The 13,978-nt window shown below is 49.2% G+C and overlaps 1 protein-coding gene across 2 annotated transcripts in view; it reads right to left on the bottom strand.

The window, feature by feature from the left end:
* LOC135050310 (interferon-induced GTP-binding protein Mx1-like) overlaps positions 1 to 7,686 on the bottom strand; it is a 139,381-nt gene extending 131,695 nt beyond the window's left edge. Inside the window, exons 1-3 of one of the 2 annotated variants that reach the window (XM_063956714.1) lie at positions 7,545 to 7,686; positions 6,646 to 6,784; positions 4,082 to 4,272 (exon numbers count right to left, since the gene is read on the bottom strand). In XM_063956714.1, coding sequence (XP_063812784.1) covers positions 4,082 to 4,272; positions 6,646 to 6,719 — 265 coding nt within the window. In that variant the 5' untranslated portion in view covers positions 6,720 to 6,784; positions 7,545 to 7,686. Of the gene's footprint in view, positions 1 to 4,081; positions 4,273 to 6,645; positions 6,788 to 7,544 lie in introns of both variants that reach the window. The other variant, XM_063956713.1, reaches the window with a different exon arrangement.
* Positions 7,687 to 13,978: the final 6,292 nt, after the last annotated feature.

The following is a 13,978-nucleotide window of genomic DNA, read 5'->3' on the forward strand; positions in this document are numbered from 1 at the left end:
AGCCGGGGAGCTGGACAGAAGCAGAGGTGAGTCAGAGCTACTGAGGAGAACCAGCTGCTGCAAGAGCCGGGGAGCTGGACAGAAGCATAGGTGAGTCAGAGCTACTGAGGAGAACAGCTGCTGCAAGAGCCAGGGAGCTGGACAGAAGCAGAGGTGAGTCAGAGCTACTGAGGAGAACCAGCCACTCCAAGAGCCGGAGAGCTGGACAGAAGCAGAGGTGAGTCAGACCTACTGAGGAGAACCAGCTGCTGGAAGAGCCAGGGAGCTGGACAGAAGCAGAGGTGAGTCAGAGCTACTAAGGAGACCAGCTGCTGCAAGAGCCGGGGAGCTGGACAGAAGCAGAGGTGAGTCAGAGCTACTAAGGAGACCAGCTGCTGCAAGAGCCGGGGAGCTGGACAGAAGCAGAGGTGAGTCAGACCTACTGAGGAGAACCAGCTGCTGGAAGAGCCAGGGAGCTGGACAGAAGCAGAGGTGAGTCAGAGCTACTAAGGAGACCAGCTGCTGCAAGAGCCGGGGAGCTGGACAGAAGCAGAGGTGAGTCAGAGCTACTGAGGAGAACCAGCTGCTGCAAGAGCGGGGAGCTGGACAGAAACAGAGGTGAGTCAGAGCTACTAAGGAAACCAGCTGCTGCAAGAGCCGGGGAGCTGGACAGAAGCAGAGGTGAGTCAGAGCTACTAAGGAAACCAGCTGCTGCAAGAGCCAGGGAGCTGGACAAAAGCAGAGGTGAGTCAGAGCTACTAAGGAGACCAGCTGCTGCAAGAGCCAGGGAGCTGGACAGAAGCAGAGGTGAGTCAGAGCTACTGAGGAGAACCAGCCGCTGCAAGAGCCGGGGAGATGGACAGAAGCAGAGGTGAGTCAGAGCTACTGAGGAGGACCAGCCGCCAGGGAGCCTGGAAGGAAGGACGGACTGAAGCTGGGGAGGTGAGCCGCTGCATGGAAGACACAGTGGGGAGGAATCAGAATAGATCTCTCTGCTGCTCAAGCTGCCATGTATATGGCATCTTCTGCACACTATCAGAAGCTGTACGCCAGCTCAGGATGGCGTACAATATCACTCACAGGTTCCAAGACAAAAGGTTTTTACATTATTTCCAATTCCCCACAATAAAGTATGGGGACTGTCGAAATTATCAGGGGAAAATTGTAGCCAGGAGACATCAGTGATATCTCCTGAGTTACATACTTAATGAATAGCCATGACATTTAATTTCTACAAAAGTATGTGAAAAATGTCACCTACTTTTGTAGAAAGTAACTGATGCTGAATAGACCCCTATAACTGATTACAATATATTGTTCTAGGATAGGGATTTATCTGGACTTGGGAGCCTCTTTCACACAATATATTTACTGTGTTGCTGATTGTGAAATTAAGACTGACGTAATACTGCACTGCCATTCGCCGAGCTCTATAGCAAGTCTTGAGGTCGGCGGAGGCCTCTGCTCTGCCCTTCTGGTCATGTACAAGTGCTAAGCTTTCATTTCCAGCTACATAGCCTCCACGCCCAAGGCTACAGAGGGAGTTCCAACACTGATCACTGCCATGTCCTGTGAATGTCATGCATCTGATAAGAAAGAAATTCAACCTGTAGGTTTCAAAAAGAATGTTGGAAATGGAATAAGGTCTTATCTGTGAAAACAACAAGAACATTGTTGGTGTTTTACATGGGCAGATTGATTGCAGTTTGTCGCAACCAGTGTCAGAAGATGAAGAGAAAGGCTTTCTATACAAAAGTTTATATAAATAAATAAACTGTCATTCACCTGGTCGCTAGCTATTAGCCACGTTTTTCCTCTCTTCCCCTATCTGCTCATCTCTCTCCCTTTCTTCATTCCATCTCACTCTCTTCTCTTCTCATCTCTCTTTGCTTCTTCCTCTTATCTCCTCCTCTTCCTCTCATCTCTCTTCTCCCATCTCTCTCTTTGCTTCTTCCTCTTATCTCCTCCTCTTCCTCTCATCTCTCTTCTCCCATCTCTCTCTTTGCTTCTTCCTCTTATCTCACCCTCTTCCTCCCATCTCTCTATCCCATATTGTGTTCCCAGAGGCGGAACTACCGCCAGCGCAACCAGTGCGTTGCACTGGGGCCCGCCACTGTCCAGGGGCCCAAAGCATGTAATGAGTCAAACTGACTCATTACATGCCGCTGTGTGCTGCGGGCAACCGCTGCCCGCAGCACACAGCCGCCCGGACAGAGAGGAGAGGAGCGCAGCGGTACGGGGGAGAAGGAGGAGGAGGGAGGTGGAGGAGGGAGCCGCAGCAGCGCTTTGTTACTGGTGGAGGCGCTGCTGCTGCTGCCCCTCTGCTTCACTATAGGCTGTCTTCCGAGAACAGCCTATAGTGAAGCAGAGGGGCAGCAGCAGCAGCGCCTCCACCAATAACACAGCGCTGCTGCGGCTCCCTCCTCCACCTCCCTTCTCCTCCTTCTCTCCTGCCCGGGAATCGTGACCAGAAGCTGCACCGAGGAGCCTGAGCCAACGGAGAGGGTAAGTATAATTCATTCTTTCTTTCTTTCTTTCTTTCTTTCTTTCTTTCTTTCTTTCTTTCTTTCTTTCTTTCTTTCTTTCTTTCTTTCTTTCTTTCTTTCTTTCTTTCTTTCTTTCTTTCTTCAAAAAGGGGGACTGGCTGCCGCACTGTGTAAAAAGGGGGAATCTGCTTGCCGCAATGTGTAAAAAGGGGGAATCTGCCTGCCGCAATGTGTAAAAAGGGGGAATCTGCCTGCCGTAATGTGTAAAAAGGGGGAATCTGCCTGCCGTAATGTGTAAAAAGGGGGAATCTGCCTGCCGTAATGTGTAAAAAGGGGACGCTGTCTGCTGTAATGTGTAAAAAGAGGAATCTGTCCGCCGTAAGGTGTAAAAGGGTCTCTACCTGGTGTAGTGGTGCTACTGTGCGGCGTAATTTGAATAACGGAGACTACTGTGCACCGTTTTATGAATTGGTATTATTTTGTGGCCACACCCCTTCCCCACGAAGCCACGCCACTATGTATTTTTGTGCGCGCCTACGGCGCGCACTGCCCCTGTTTTGCATGCAGGGGTGGGGCTTCGATGCCGTTTCTTGCACACAGTGCTAAAATGTCTAGTTACGGCACTGTTGCTAGGTATCCATTTCTCTGGCCCTGAGCAGGTCCCCCTCACCAGATCCTCTCCAGGGGTGAGGGGGTGGACTTGGATGGGATGAGAGAGGGTGGGGGGGGGCAAAGCTTTTTGTCGCACCTGGGCCCACCGTTGACTAATTCCGCCACTGGTTCTTCCCATCTCTCTTTCCCCCCTTCTTCCAGCCATCAGTCTCTCCTCCTCTTCCTCTCATCTCTCTTCTCCTCTTCCTACCATCTATCCCCCTCTTTATACAATCTCTTTCCCCCCTTTTCCTCCCATCTTTCTTCCTTTCATCTCTCTCTTCCTGCCATCTCTCTACAGCTAACATACCACTTTGTATGATCAGAAAGAAAGAAAAAAGGGAACCCGGCGCTTTCTCAAATGTGGAGTCTATAAACTGCTGGTCTCCTAATAGTGGGTTGCTGACCCCAGTGTACTAGAAGGGATTTACTAAGAGATGGAGGCGCAGTATCATAAACATAAATACTGTACCTGAATTTATTACAACACAATGTATACACATAAGCAGTGTGATTCAATAAAACAATAAGATAAAAATAAGATTAAAAAAACCAATATAAGATAAAAACAAATAAATTGAAAAATGTATATAGTCCCGTTCCAGCTCACTTTAACCTGTGGTTATACTGTTTCTGTGCAGAGTAAATACTGGCTGCTTTATTTTTATACTGCAATTTAGATTTCAGTTTGAACACTCCCCACCCAAATCTAACTCTCTCTGCACATGTTACATCTACCCCACCTGCAGTGCTCGTGGTTTTGCCCATTACTGTGCTTTTAAGTTTGCTAACAAAAAAGAAAGAGAAAAAGGAAGAAAAAAGAAAAAAAAACAAATGAAAAAAAGAAAGACTAATATCCATCAAAGGTTATAGTCTGATGTTTCAACCTGTCGTGGAACTACTCACTTTGAAGTTTGCTAACAACCCTGAATAAAGCCCTTAAGCCATAAATAGAATTTTCTAACCACTGCCTCGGGGGAGGGTGACTCCAGACAGCGCCTCCAGAACAGAACTTTTCCCGGAACTCTGATCACCAATGACGGCGATCGCCGGTAGCGCCAGGTCCTTCTCCACCCCTAGGGACCTCAGAGAGTCAATGAGATCAATACATGGCCGGATCTTCTCCTCGTATGTGGTGTACAAGCAGTTGGGCATCCTGTGTGAAAACAGAAATAAATGTTACTTGGGTCAGAGAAAGAGACCTATTTATTATGTGGAGAAAAGCCCTATCACTAAAACTGGTGTTTCAGTGGCGGCAGTCTACTCATTTTGGTCACTGCCGCAGCCCCAGGAGAGCTACAGACACTGGTGACAGGGCTTTTTCCCATCTGTTACAGGCTCAGGATATTCATAAAACAAAATACTTTGTTTAACTAAAGCATTAATTTATAATCGGCATACTGTAGCAGCAGCTTACATTTTATTAATAAAGGGATACAAGTTTTTCTGTAGCTTATTATAGTGACAATAGAAAATCTTTGCAGTAATAAATAGGAGCAAGTGAGAAGATTTACTGAGATTCCCCGGAAATATCCTTTCCTATGCAAATCGGGTGTGGTATGGAAGGTAGATAGTAACTAGGTCGACAGTGTCTAGATCTATCACTATTGGTCGACAGCAACTAGGTCGACAGGGTCTCTAGGTCGACAAGGTCTGTAGGACAACATGGTCTAGGTCGACAGGTCAAAAGGTCGACATGAGTTTTTTATGGGTTTTTTGTGTCGTTTTCTTCGTAGAGTGACCGGGAACCCCAGTTAGTGCACCGTGTCCCCTCGCATGGCTCGATTCGCTTTTTTTCCGCAGATTACCGTTCCAATCGTAGTCCACGTGGATCGTTAAGTATGAAAAGGTTTTAAAAAAAAAAGAAAAAAATTGTGAAAAACTCATGTCAACCTTTTGACCTGTCGACCTAGAACATGTCGACCTACAGACCCTGTCGACCTAGTTACTGTCGACCAATAGTGGTCGACCTAGATAGTGTCGACCTAGAGACGGGATCCCATGCAAATCATGGGGAAGCCTACGCAACAAGGATAGCGGTGCTAGCTGGAGCTAAATCAAAAGTAAAAAGTTTAGTTATCTTATTTTATTATTTATTTTAGCTGTATAAATTAGAAGAAAGGAATCCAATTAGAGGTGAAAATTTTTCGGATGTGAAAAACCCACCTCTCCCACAGCCTAACTCTATCCCTAACCCACCTCTCCCACAGCCTAACCCTATCCCTAACACACCTCTCCCACAGCCTAACCCTATCCCTAACACACCTCTCCCACAGCCTAACCCTATCCCTAACCCACCTTTCCCACAGCCTAACCCTATCCCTAACACACCTCTCCCACAGCCTAACCCTATCCCTAACACACCTCTCCCACAGCCTAACCCTATCCCTAACACACCTCTCCCACAGCCTAACCCTATCCATAACCCACCTCTCCCATAGCCTAATCCTATCCCTAACTCACCTCTCCCACAGCCTAACCCTATCCCTAACACACCTCTCCCACAGCCTAACCCTATCCCTAACACACCTCTCCCACAGCCTAACCCTATCCCTAACACACCTCTCCCACAGCCTAACCCTATCCCTAACCCACCTTTCCCACAGCCTAACCCTATCCCTAACACACCTCACCCACAGCCTAACCCTATCCCTAACACACCTCTCCCACAGCCTAACCCTATCCCTAACACACCTCTCCCACAGCCTAACCCTATCCATAACCCACCTCTCCCATAGCCTAATCCTATCCCTAACTCACCTCTCCCACAGCCTAACCCTATCCTTAATCCACCTCTCCCACAGCCTAACCCTATCCCTAACACACCTCTCCCACAGCCTAACCCTATCCCTAACCCACCTCTCCCACAGCCTAACCCTATCCCTAACCCACCTCTCCCACAGCCTAACCCTATCCCTAACACACCTCTCCCACCACCTAACCCTGTCCCTAACCCACCTCTCCCACAGCCTAACCCTATCCCTAACCCACCTCTCCCACAGCCTAACCCTATCCCTAACCCACCTCTCCCACAGCCTAACCCTATCCCTAACACACCTCTCCCACAGCCTAACCCTATCCCTAACACACCTCTCCCATAGCCTAACCCTATCCCTAACACACCTCTCCCACAGCCTAATCCTATCCCTAACCCACCTCTCCCACAGCCTAACCCTATCCCTAACACACCTCTCCCACAACCTAACCCTATCCCTAACACACCTCTCCCACAGCCTAACCCTATCCCTAACCCACCTCTCCCATAGCCTAACCCTGTCCCTAACACACCTCTCCCACCACCTAACCCTGTCCCTAACCCACCTCTCCCACAGCCTAACCCTATCCCTAACCCACCTCTCCCACAGCCTAACCCTATCCCTAACCCACCTCTCTCACATCCTAACCCTAACCTCCCACTCACGCAACCTAACTTTGACCATCCCCACTGGCAGCCTAACCCTAATGGTCCCCCACTGCAGTCTAACCATCCCCCTAGTGCCAAATTGTAACCCCAACCCCAGATACTTACCAGCAGGATCGGGCGGGATTTTCTCCGGCAGGATTCTGCTGTCGGGATCCTGATTTGCGGGATTTTGACCGCATCCTGCCTGGCAAACTGGAACGTAAACTCTCACTACTGCCAGCCAATCAGCAACAGAAAACCATTCCTGCTGCCAATTAATAATAAATAGACCGGAAAGAGAGGGAGAAACAGAGAAAGAGAGAAATTACCTTAATTATTATTACATATTATTTATAAGGCGCTACAAGTGTTTCGCAGCGCCGCACATGAATTAAACTACTGTAGATAACTTCAGTATTTTAGTATATTACTACCCTAGTGTATCAATACCTATTTCCCTATAGCAGGCCTGGCCAACCTGTGGCTCTCCAGCTGTTGTGAAACTACAAGTCCCAGCATGCTTTGCCACAGTCTTTGCTATTAGGGAATGCTATATCTGTGGCAAGGCATGCTGGGATATGTAGTTTCACAACAGCTGGAGAGCCACAGGTTGGCCAGGCCTGCCCTATAGAGTGTAAGCTTGCCAGCAGGGCCCTCCTACCTCTCTGACTCTCTGCTTCTACCCAATTTTGTTTTATCACTGTTGGTTCCAATTGTAAAGCGCAGCGGAATTTGCTGCGCTATATAAGAAACTGCTAATAAATAAAAATATATTTTTTTACTATATTATTAATAATAAATTTTTATATTTATTTTTAGCACAAAAATAACCTTCCGGCCGCAGAATAAATAACATATAATATATCACTTATGCAATGCATACGTTTTTCAACGTAAATGTATCAAAATGAATAGTGTAAATTCTTTCTTTTCTTTTTGTTATTTGTGACCAATATTTTCTTCCTAGTTCTTTAGTGCTAGGATGATACACATATATAAGATCAGGGGTAAAGCTCCTATCTCACCTGTCTGATGTACAGAGCTGGGGGTACCCCGATTGCGGCTACCTCAGAGTGTGATAATCCTGCATTGTCTCAGCAAGACGGGCCAGTGACGCAGCACCTGCCTGTTATACAGATGGATTGGAGGAAACATGGGAGAGAGAGGAGAGGGAGGAGGAGGAGAGGGAGGAGGAGAAGGAGGGGGGAGGAGGAGGAGGGGGAATGTTTCTGGTTCTGGGAAAGCAAAACTGAAACTACCAGGTCTCTGAAAATAGAAACCGGTCTCCTGGGTCTCTGTAGACTTTACACTACAGCTACATAATATCAAAGTTGTTTTGTAATCATTGAAGAGGAAATGCTGCACTCTCACTGTGGAAAAGCACGCTGACGTCTAGCTGAGTATACAATGGTTCCTGGCAGAGTCACAGAGGGACATTCAGTACACACACACATAGGGCCTAATATAGGCCCTCATTCCGAGTTGATCGGTCGCAAGGCGAATTTAGCAGAGTTACACACGCTAAGCCGCCGCCTACTGGGAGTGAATCTTAGCTTCTTAAAATTGCGACCGATGTATTCGCAATAATGCGATTACTAACTACTTAGCAGTTTCAGAGTAGCTCCAGACTTACTCTGCCTGTGCGATCAGTTCAGTGCTTGTCGTTCCTGGTGTGACGTCACAAACACACCCAGCGTTCGCCCAGGCACTCCCACCGTTTCTCCGGCCACTCCTGCGTTTTTTCCGGAAACGGTAGCGTTTTCAGCCACACGCCCCTGAAACGCCGTGTTTCCGCCCAGTAACACCCATTTCCTGTCAATCACATTACGTTCGCCGGAGCGAAGAAAAAGCCGTGAGTAAAAATACTTTCTTCATAGTAAAGTTACTTGGCGCAGTCGCAGTGCGAACATTGCGCATGCGTACTAAGCGGATTTTCACTGCGATGCGATGAAAAATACCGAGCGAACAACTCGGAATGAGGGCCATAGACCGGATCATAGAAGTGCTAAATTTAGCACATCTACGATCAATCACACAGACATGTGGGGGGGGACACCCAGCACAGCGGCGATGCTTTTGTACTTTAGGAGTAGCTCCCCACCAGCGCAGCTTCTGCACATTGGCAGGAGCTACTCATCGCTGTGAGGGTCGCAGCGGCTGCGTGTGACGTCACACAGCTGCCGCAGCCCACCCCCCCAACAGTCCTGGCACGCCTGCGTTGCCCGGACTGTGCCCCCTGAACGGCAGCCAAACGCCATCGGCCCGCCCCCTCCCGCCCAGTGACCGGCTGTCTGGCATGCGCCGGCGCACTGCGGCGCTGGCGATTGCGCAGTTCAGACCTGATTGGTTGCTATGCACAGCATCGATCAGGTCTGAAGACACATACATTAGGCCCATAGACACATACATAGACAGGGCCGGTTCGAGTCCTCTCTGCACCCCTGCCAGGAAATGGGGGCGTGGCTTAATACCGGGGGCGTGGTCAGTTACACCCCCTGTACAGTAGTAGCGCCGCTTAAATGCTGAGCGGTGCGCGATGACGTCATCGCGCACCGCTCAGCAAAGGTCCTCTCCACGAAGGGAAACTAGACGCGTAGCGTCTAGTTCCTTTCACAGGGGACACAGCCGCACAGCCGGGGGACACAGCGGGCAGCGGAGGGCACAGCAGTGGCGGATCTTGCCATGGTGCGGCGCCCTCCGAATGGCGCCAGCGCCCTCCGGAAGGCGGCGCCCCAGGCAAAAGTCCTGCTTGCCCGTGGCAAGATCCGCTACTATACATAGACATACACAGACATTCGGTACATAGATAGACAAAACACACAGTGCACTCACACATGCACGTAGACACACAATGCACATACATATATATATAGAGATGCACACAGACACACAATGCACACTCACATACACAGACATACAGTACATAGACAACAAACACATGAACACACATAAATAGACATACACAGACATACCGTATGTGGGGGTCATTCTGAGTTGATCGCTCGCTAGCAGTTTTTAGCAGCCGTGCAAACGCTATGCCGCCTCCCACTGGGAGTGTATTTTAGCTTAGCAGATGTGCGAACGAAAGGATCACAGAGCGACTACGAAAAAAAATTGTGCAGTTTTAGAGTAGCTCCAGACCTACTCAACGCTTGCGATCACTTCAGACTGTTCAGTTCCTGTTATGACGTCACAAACACGCCCTGCATTCGCCCAGCCATGCCTGCGTTTTTCCTGGCACGCCTGCGTTTTTTCGAACACTCCATGAAAACGGTCAGTTGACACCCAGAAACGCCCACTTCCTGTCAATCACTCTGCGGCTGCCTGTGCGACTGAAAAGCTTCGCTAGACCTTGTGTGAAACTAAATCGGCCGTTGTGAAAGTACATCGCGCGTGCGCACTGCGCCGCATACGCATGTGCAGAAGTGCAGTTTTTTTGCATCATCGCTGTGCAGCGAACATTTTTCAGCTAGCGATCAACTTGGAATGACCCCCATAGACACACATATGGACACATACATATAGACACACAATGCCAGGGCCATAACTAGGTGTGGGCCAGCGGTGCGTTGCACACACCGCATCTGCACTGAGGGTGCATCCGCTGGCACACACATGGAGCCACGCTGCACAAATATTGCAGCACCTGGCAGTGGCTACCTGGTTTAAAGCTTTCGGCCTTGTCAGCTGTCAGCGCAGTGATTGGACAGCTGCCCAGTGCCGGGGTCCGGAGCACGCTTGTCCCTTGTTGAGCGCAGAGCGTATGCTGCAGCAGGGGACAGTGCTGTGTCCTGGGTGGCAGCAGCAGTGCCTGACTTCTCCTTTTGCCCGCTCACTCCCTCACCCCTGCACGCTGCTATTGCTCTATCCGATCCGCAACGCTGATCACCCCCTTGACTGCCTCACAGCAGCCACTGCCAGCGCCGCAGAGCAGGACTGGGCTGCGAGCGACGGCTGAAATAACCAATAGTAAGTGAAGCTGCAGCCTGCAGATCAGTGACTGCCTGTCATGCAGGCTGCAGGGAAGAAGGAGGTGGGATCCCTGGCATGGCGTGTGCAGGATGTGTGACTGTGTGTTGTGTTAACTGCTCAGAGGAGGAACGTGCATGAAGATCTCGCTGCCTTGCATTAATATATGACACAGCCTATCCTTGCCAGCAGCAGTGGAAAAGTAATGGGCCCTACACACTGGTGGTCATTCCGAGTTGTTCGCTCGTTGCCGATTTTCGCAATGCAGCGAATAGGTGGAAAATGCGCATGCGCATGGTACGCAGAGTGCATGCGCTTAGTAATTTTACTAAGAACTTAATAGATTTACTCACATGGAGGCCACACACACTACTGAGCCTCATTTTGACTTGTTTTAAGGACATTACATCAAAGTTGGATCAGCCTGTAGTGTGTTTTTCCACTTTAATTTTGAGTGTGACTCCAAATCCAGACCTCCATGGGCAGAGCCGGCCCTAACCAGTATTATGCCCTAGGCAAGATTTTGGCTGGTGCCCCCTAGCACCACCGCTAGTTCCGCCTCTAACAGTGCATCCCTTTCCCAGCACCATCACCCCTCACCCTCAGTCATTATTTTGAGTTTCCTACCCCCTATATTTTAAATAAGAACAGTCGACGCACAGCCCAAAAAGGGGTGTGTTTTTGCTGGCAATAGTAACCCCAATTCAAATTATACCACACAGTAATACAACTTTATTCACATTTTATCATGTGATAGTGTCCCTAATTCACGTTACATCACACAGTAGTATCACTATACCTTATATACATTACTCCTCACAGTAGTGCCCCTTATTCACATTAGACCACACAGTAGTGCCCTTTTTATACATTACGCCACACAGTAGAGCACCTTATACACATAATGCCACACATTAGTAATGCATTTATACATATAATACCACACTGTAATGCCTCTTACACATATGACACACGTTATTAATGTCCTTATAAACTTAATGTGCCTTACACATTATGACAACCTTTATTAATGCCCTTATACACATAATGTCCCTTACACATATGCCGCACATTATTAATGCCCTTATACACATAATGACACACATAGTGCCCCTTACACATTTGCTGCACATTATTAATGCATTTTTACACATGACACACATAATGCCCCTTACACATATGCCGAACACTACTGCACTCTACTCACCAACGCACACACAACACTCACACAGCCGTAAACACTGTGACCTCTGCCTCTGCTTGGATACAGATGTGTCCTCATAAATCTTGTCTCAATGCTAATGTCGGGCGACTTTTCTTGATGAAAATGCATCTTATTTGCATATGGCTAGGATGCACAAGCAGCTTCTGCTGAATAAAATGATATGCAGCATGCCTATATACTGTGTGAGACTGTGGCTGTATATGCATATGAAATGATACGCACAGAATATAGGCATGCTGCCAGTGGCGGATCCAGGGGGGGGGGGCACTCGGGCCCGTGCCCCCCCTGTCATTTGTGGCCTTTGCCCCCGTTCCGCCCCCCCCCCCCCCCCACGGCGTCGGCGCCGCACAGGGAGATGACGGGCGCCCGCTGAGATTGTGTTACCAGCGGGCGCCCGTCTCCCTGCACAGCGGTAGCCGGAGGCCGGAGCTCAGTACTGAGCTCCGGCTTCCGGCGCTGTCACTGTGCGCCGTGCGCTATGGGAGAGACGTCAGTCATGACGTCTCTCTCATAGTGCTGAGGAGAGGACGCCAGGAGGAGGAGGACTGCAGCGGTCTGGAAGCGGGAACGGGGCTCGGTAAGTATTATGTTTTTTTCTTCCTTAATGCAGCGGGGGCATCTACTGGGGGGCAAACTACGGGGGGACATTACTACTGGGGGGGCATCAACAAGGGGCATTACTACTGGGGGGGGGGCATTACTACTGGGGGCATTATAACTGGGGGCATCACTACTGGGGGGGTCATCTATTGGGGGCAGCTACTGGGGGCATTATTACTGGGGGGCATCTACAGGGGGCATTACTACTGGGGGGTCATCTATTGGGGGCACCTAATGGGGGACATTTTTACTGGGGGACATCTACTGGGGGCATTATTACTGAGGGTCATCTACTTGGGGCATTACTACTGGGGGGTCATCTATTGGGGGCAGCTACTGGGGGCATTATTACTGGGGGGCATCTACTGGGGGCATTACTACTGGGGGGTCATCTATTGGGGGCAAAGTCCTAGGGGGCATTACTACTGGGGGCAAACTACTGGAGGACATTATTACTGGGGGGCATCTACTGGGGGCAAACTGCTGGGGGACATTATTACTGGGTGGCATCTACTGGGGGCAAACTACTGGGGGACATTATTACTGGGGGCCAACTACAAAGGTGCTAACTACTGGGGGCATACTACAGGAGGGCATTACTACTGGCGGCTTAACTACAGGGGCATTACTACTTGGGGGCTAAACTACAGGGGGGCCAAACTACTGGGGGCATAACTACAGGGGCCAAACTACTGGGGGATAACTACAGGGGCCAAACTACTGGGGGCATTACTACTGGAGGCTAAACTATAAGGGGGGCATAACTACAGGGGCTAAACTACAATGGGGCAAACTACAGGGGGCATTACTACTGGTGGCTAAACTAGTGGGGGCATTACCACTGGGAGGCTAAACTAAAGGGGGGAGGTAAACTACTGGGGTCATAACTGCAGGGGCATTACCACTGGGGGCATAATGACTGGGGGCATTACTACAGGCAACATTGCTACTGGGGGCACTACGGGCATTGCATAAGGGACACCACTACTATGGGGTCTATATAAGGGGCACTACCAGTACAGTGGACATTGCATAATGAGCGCTATAACTGTGGGCATTGTATAAGAAGCGCCACCTCACATGCACCGAAGTCGCACGCAAATGTACTTGCCCCTTCCATGGTGCCCCCCCTATCATTTTCTTCTGGATCCGCCCCTGCATGCTGCATATCATTTTAATCAGCAGAAGCTGCAGATGCCCCTAGGCATACCAAATGCCCTAGGCATTTGCCTAGTTTGCCTATACCTAGGGCCGGCTCTGTCCATGGGTTAATACATTTGATTTCCATTGATAATTTTTGTGTGATTTTCTTGTCAGCACATTCAACTATGTAAAGAACAAAGTATTTAATAAGAATATTTCATTCATTCAGATCTAGGATGTGTTATTTTAGTGTTCCCTTTATTTTTTTGAGCAGTGTATTTTCCGTAAGAAACACCATCGGTCGCCGAATCCCTAGTACTTACTTACATATACATATATATATATATATATATATGTGTGTGTGTGTGTGTGTGTGTGTATGTATAACAGCAAATGGTGCTGCGCTCAATGGGGGTCATTCCGAGTTGTTCGCTCGCAAGCGGATTTTAGCAGATTTGCTCATGCTAAGCCGCCGCCTACTGGGAGTGAATCTTAGCATCTTAAAATTGCGAACGATGTATT

This window comes from Pseudophryne corroboree, chromosome 2 (assembly GCF_028390025.1).
Source record: "Pseudophryne corroboree isolate aPseCor3 chromosome 2, aPseCor3.hap2, whole genome shotgun sequence".
Classification (NCBI taxonomy): Eukaryota; Metazoa; Chordata; class Amphibia; order Anura; family Myobatrachidae; genus Pseudophryne; species Pseudophryne corroboree.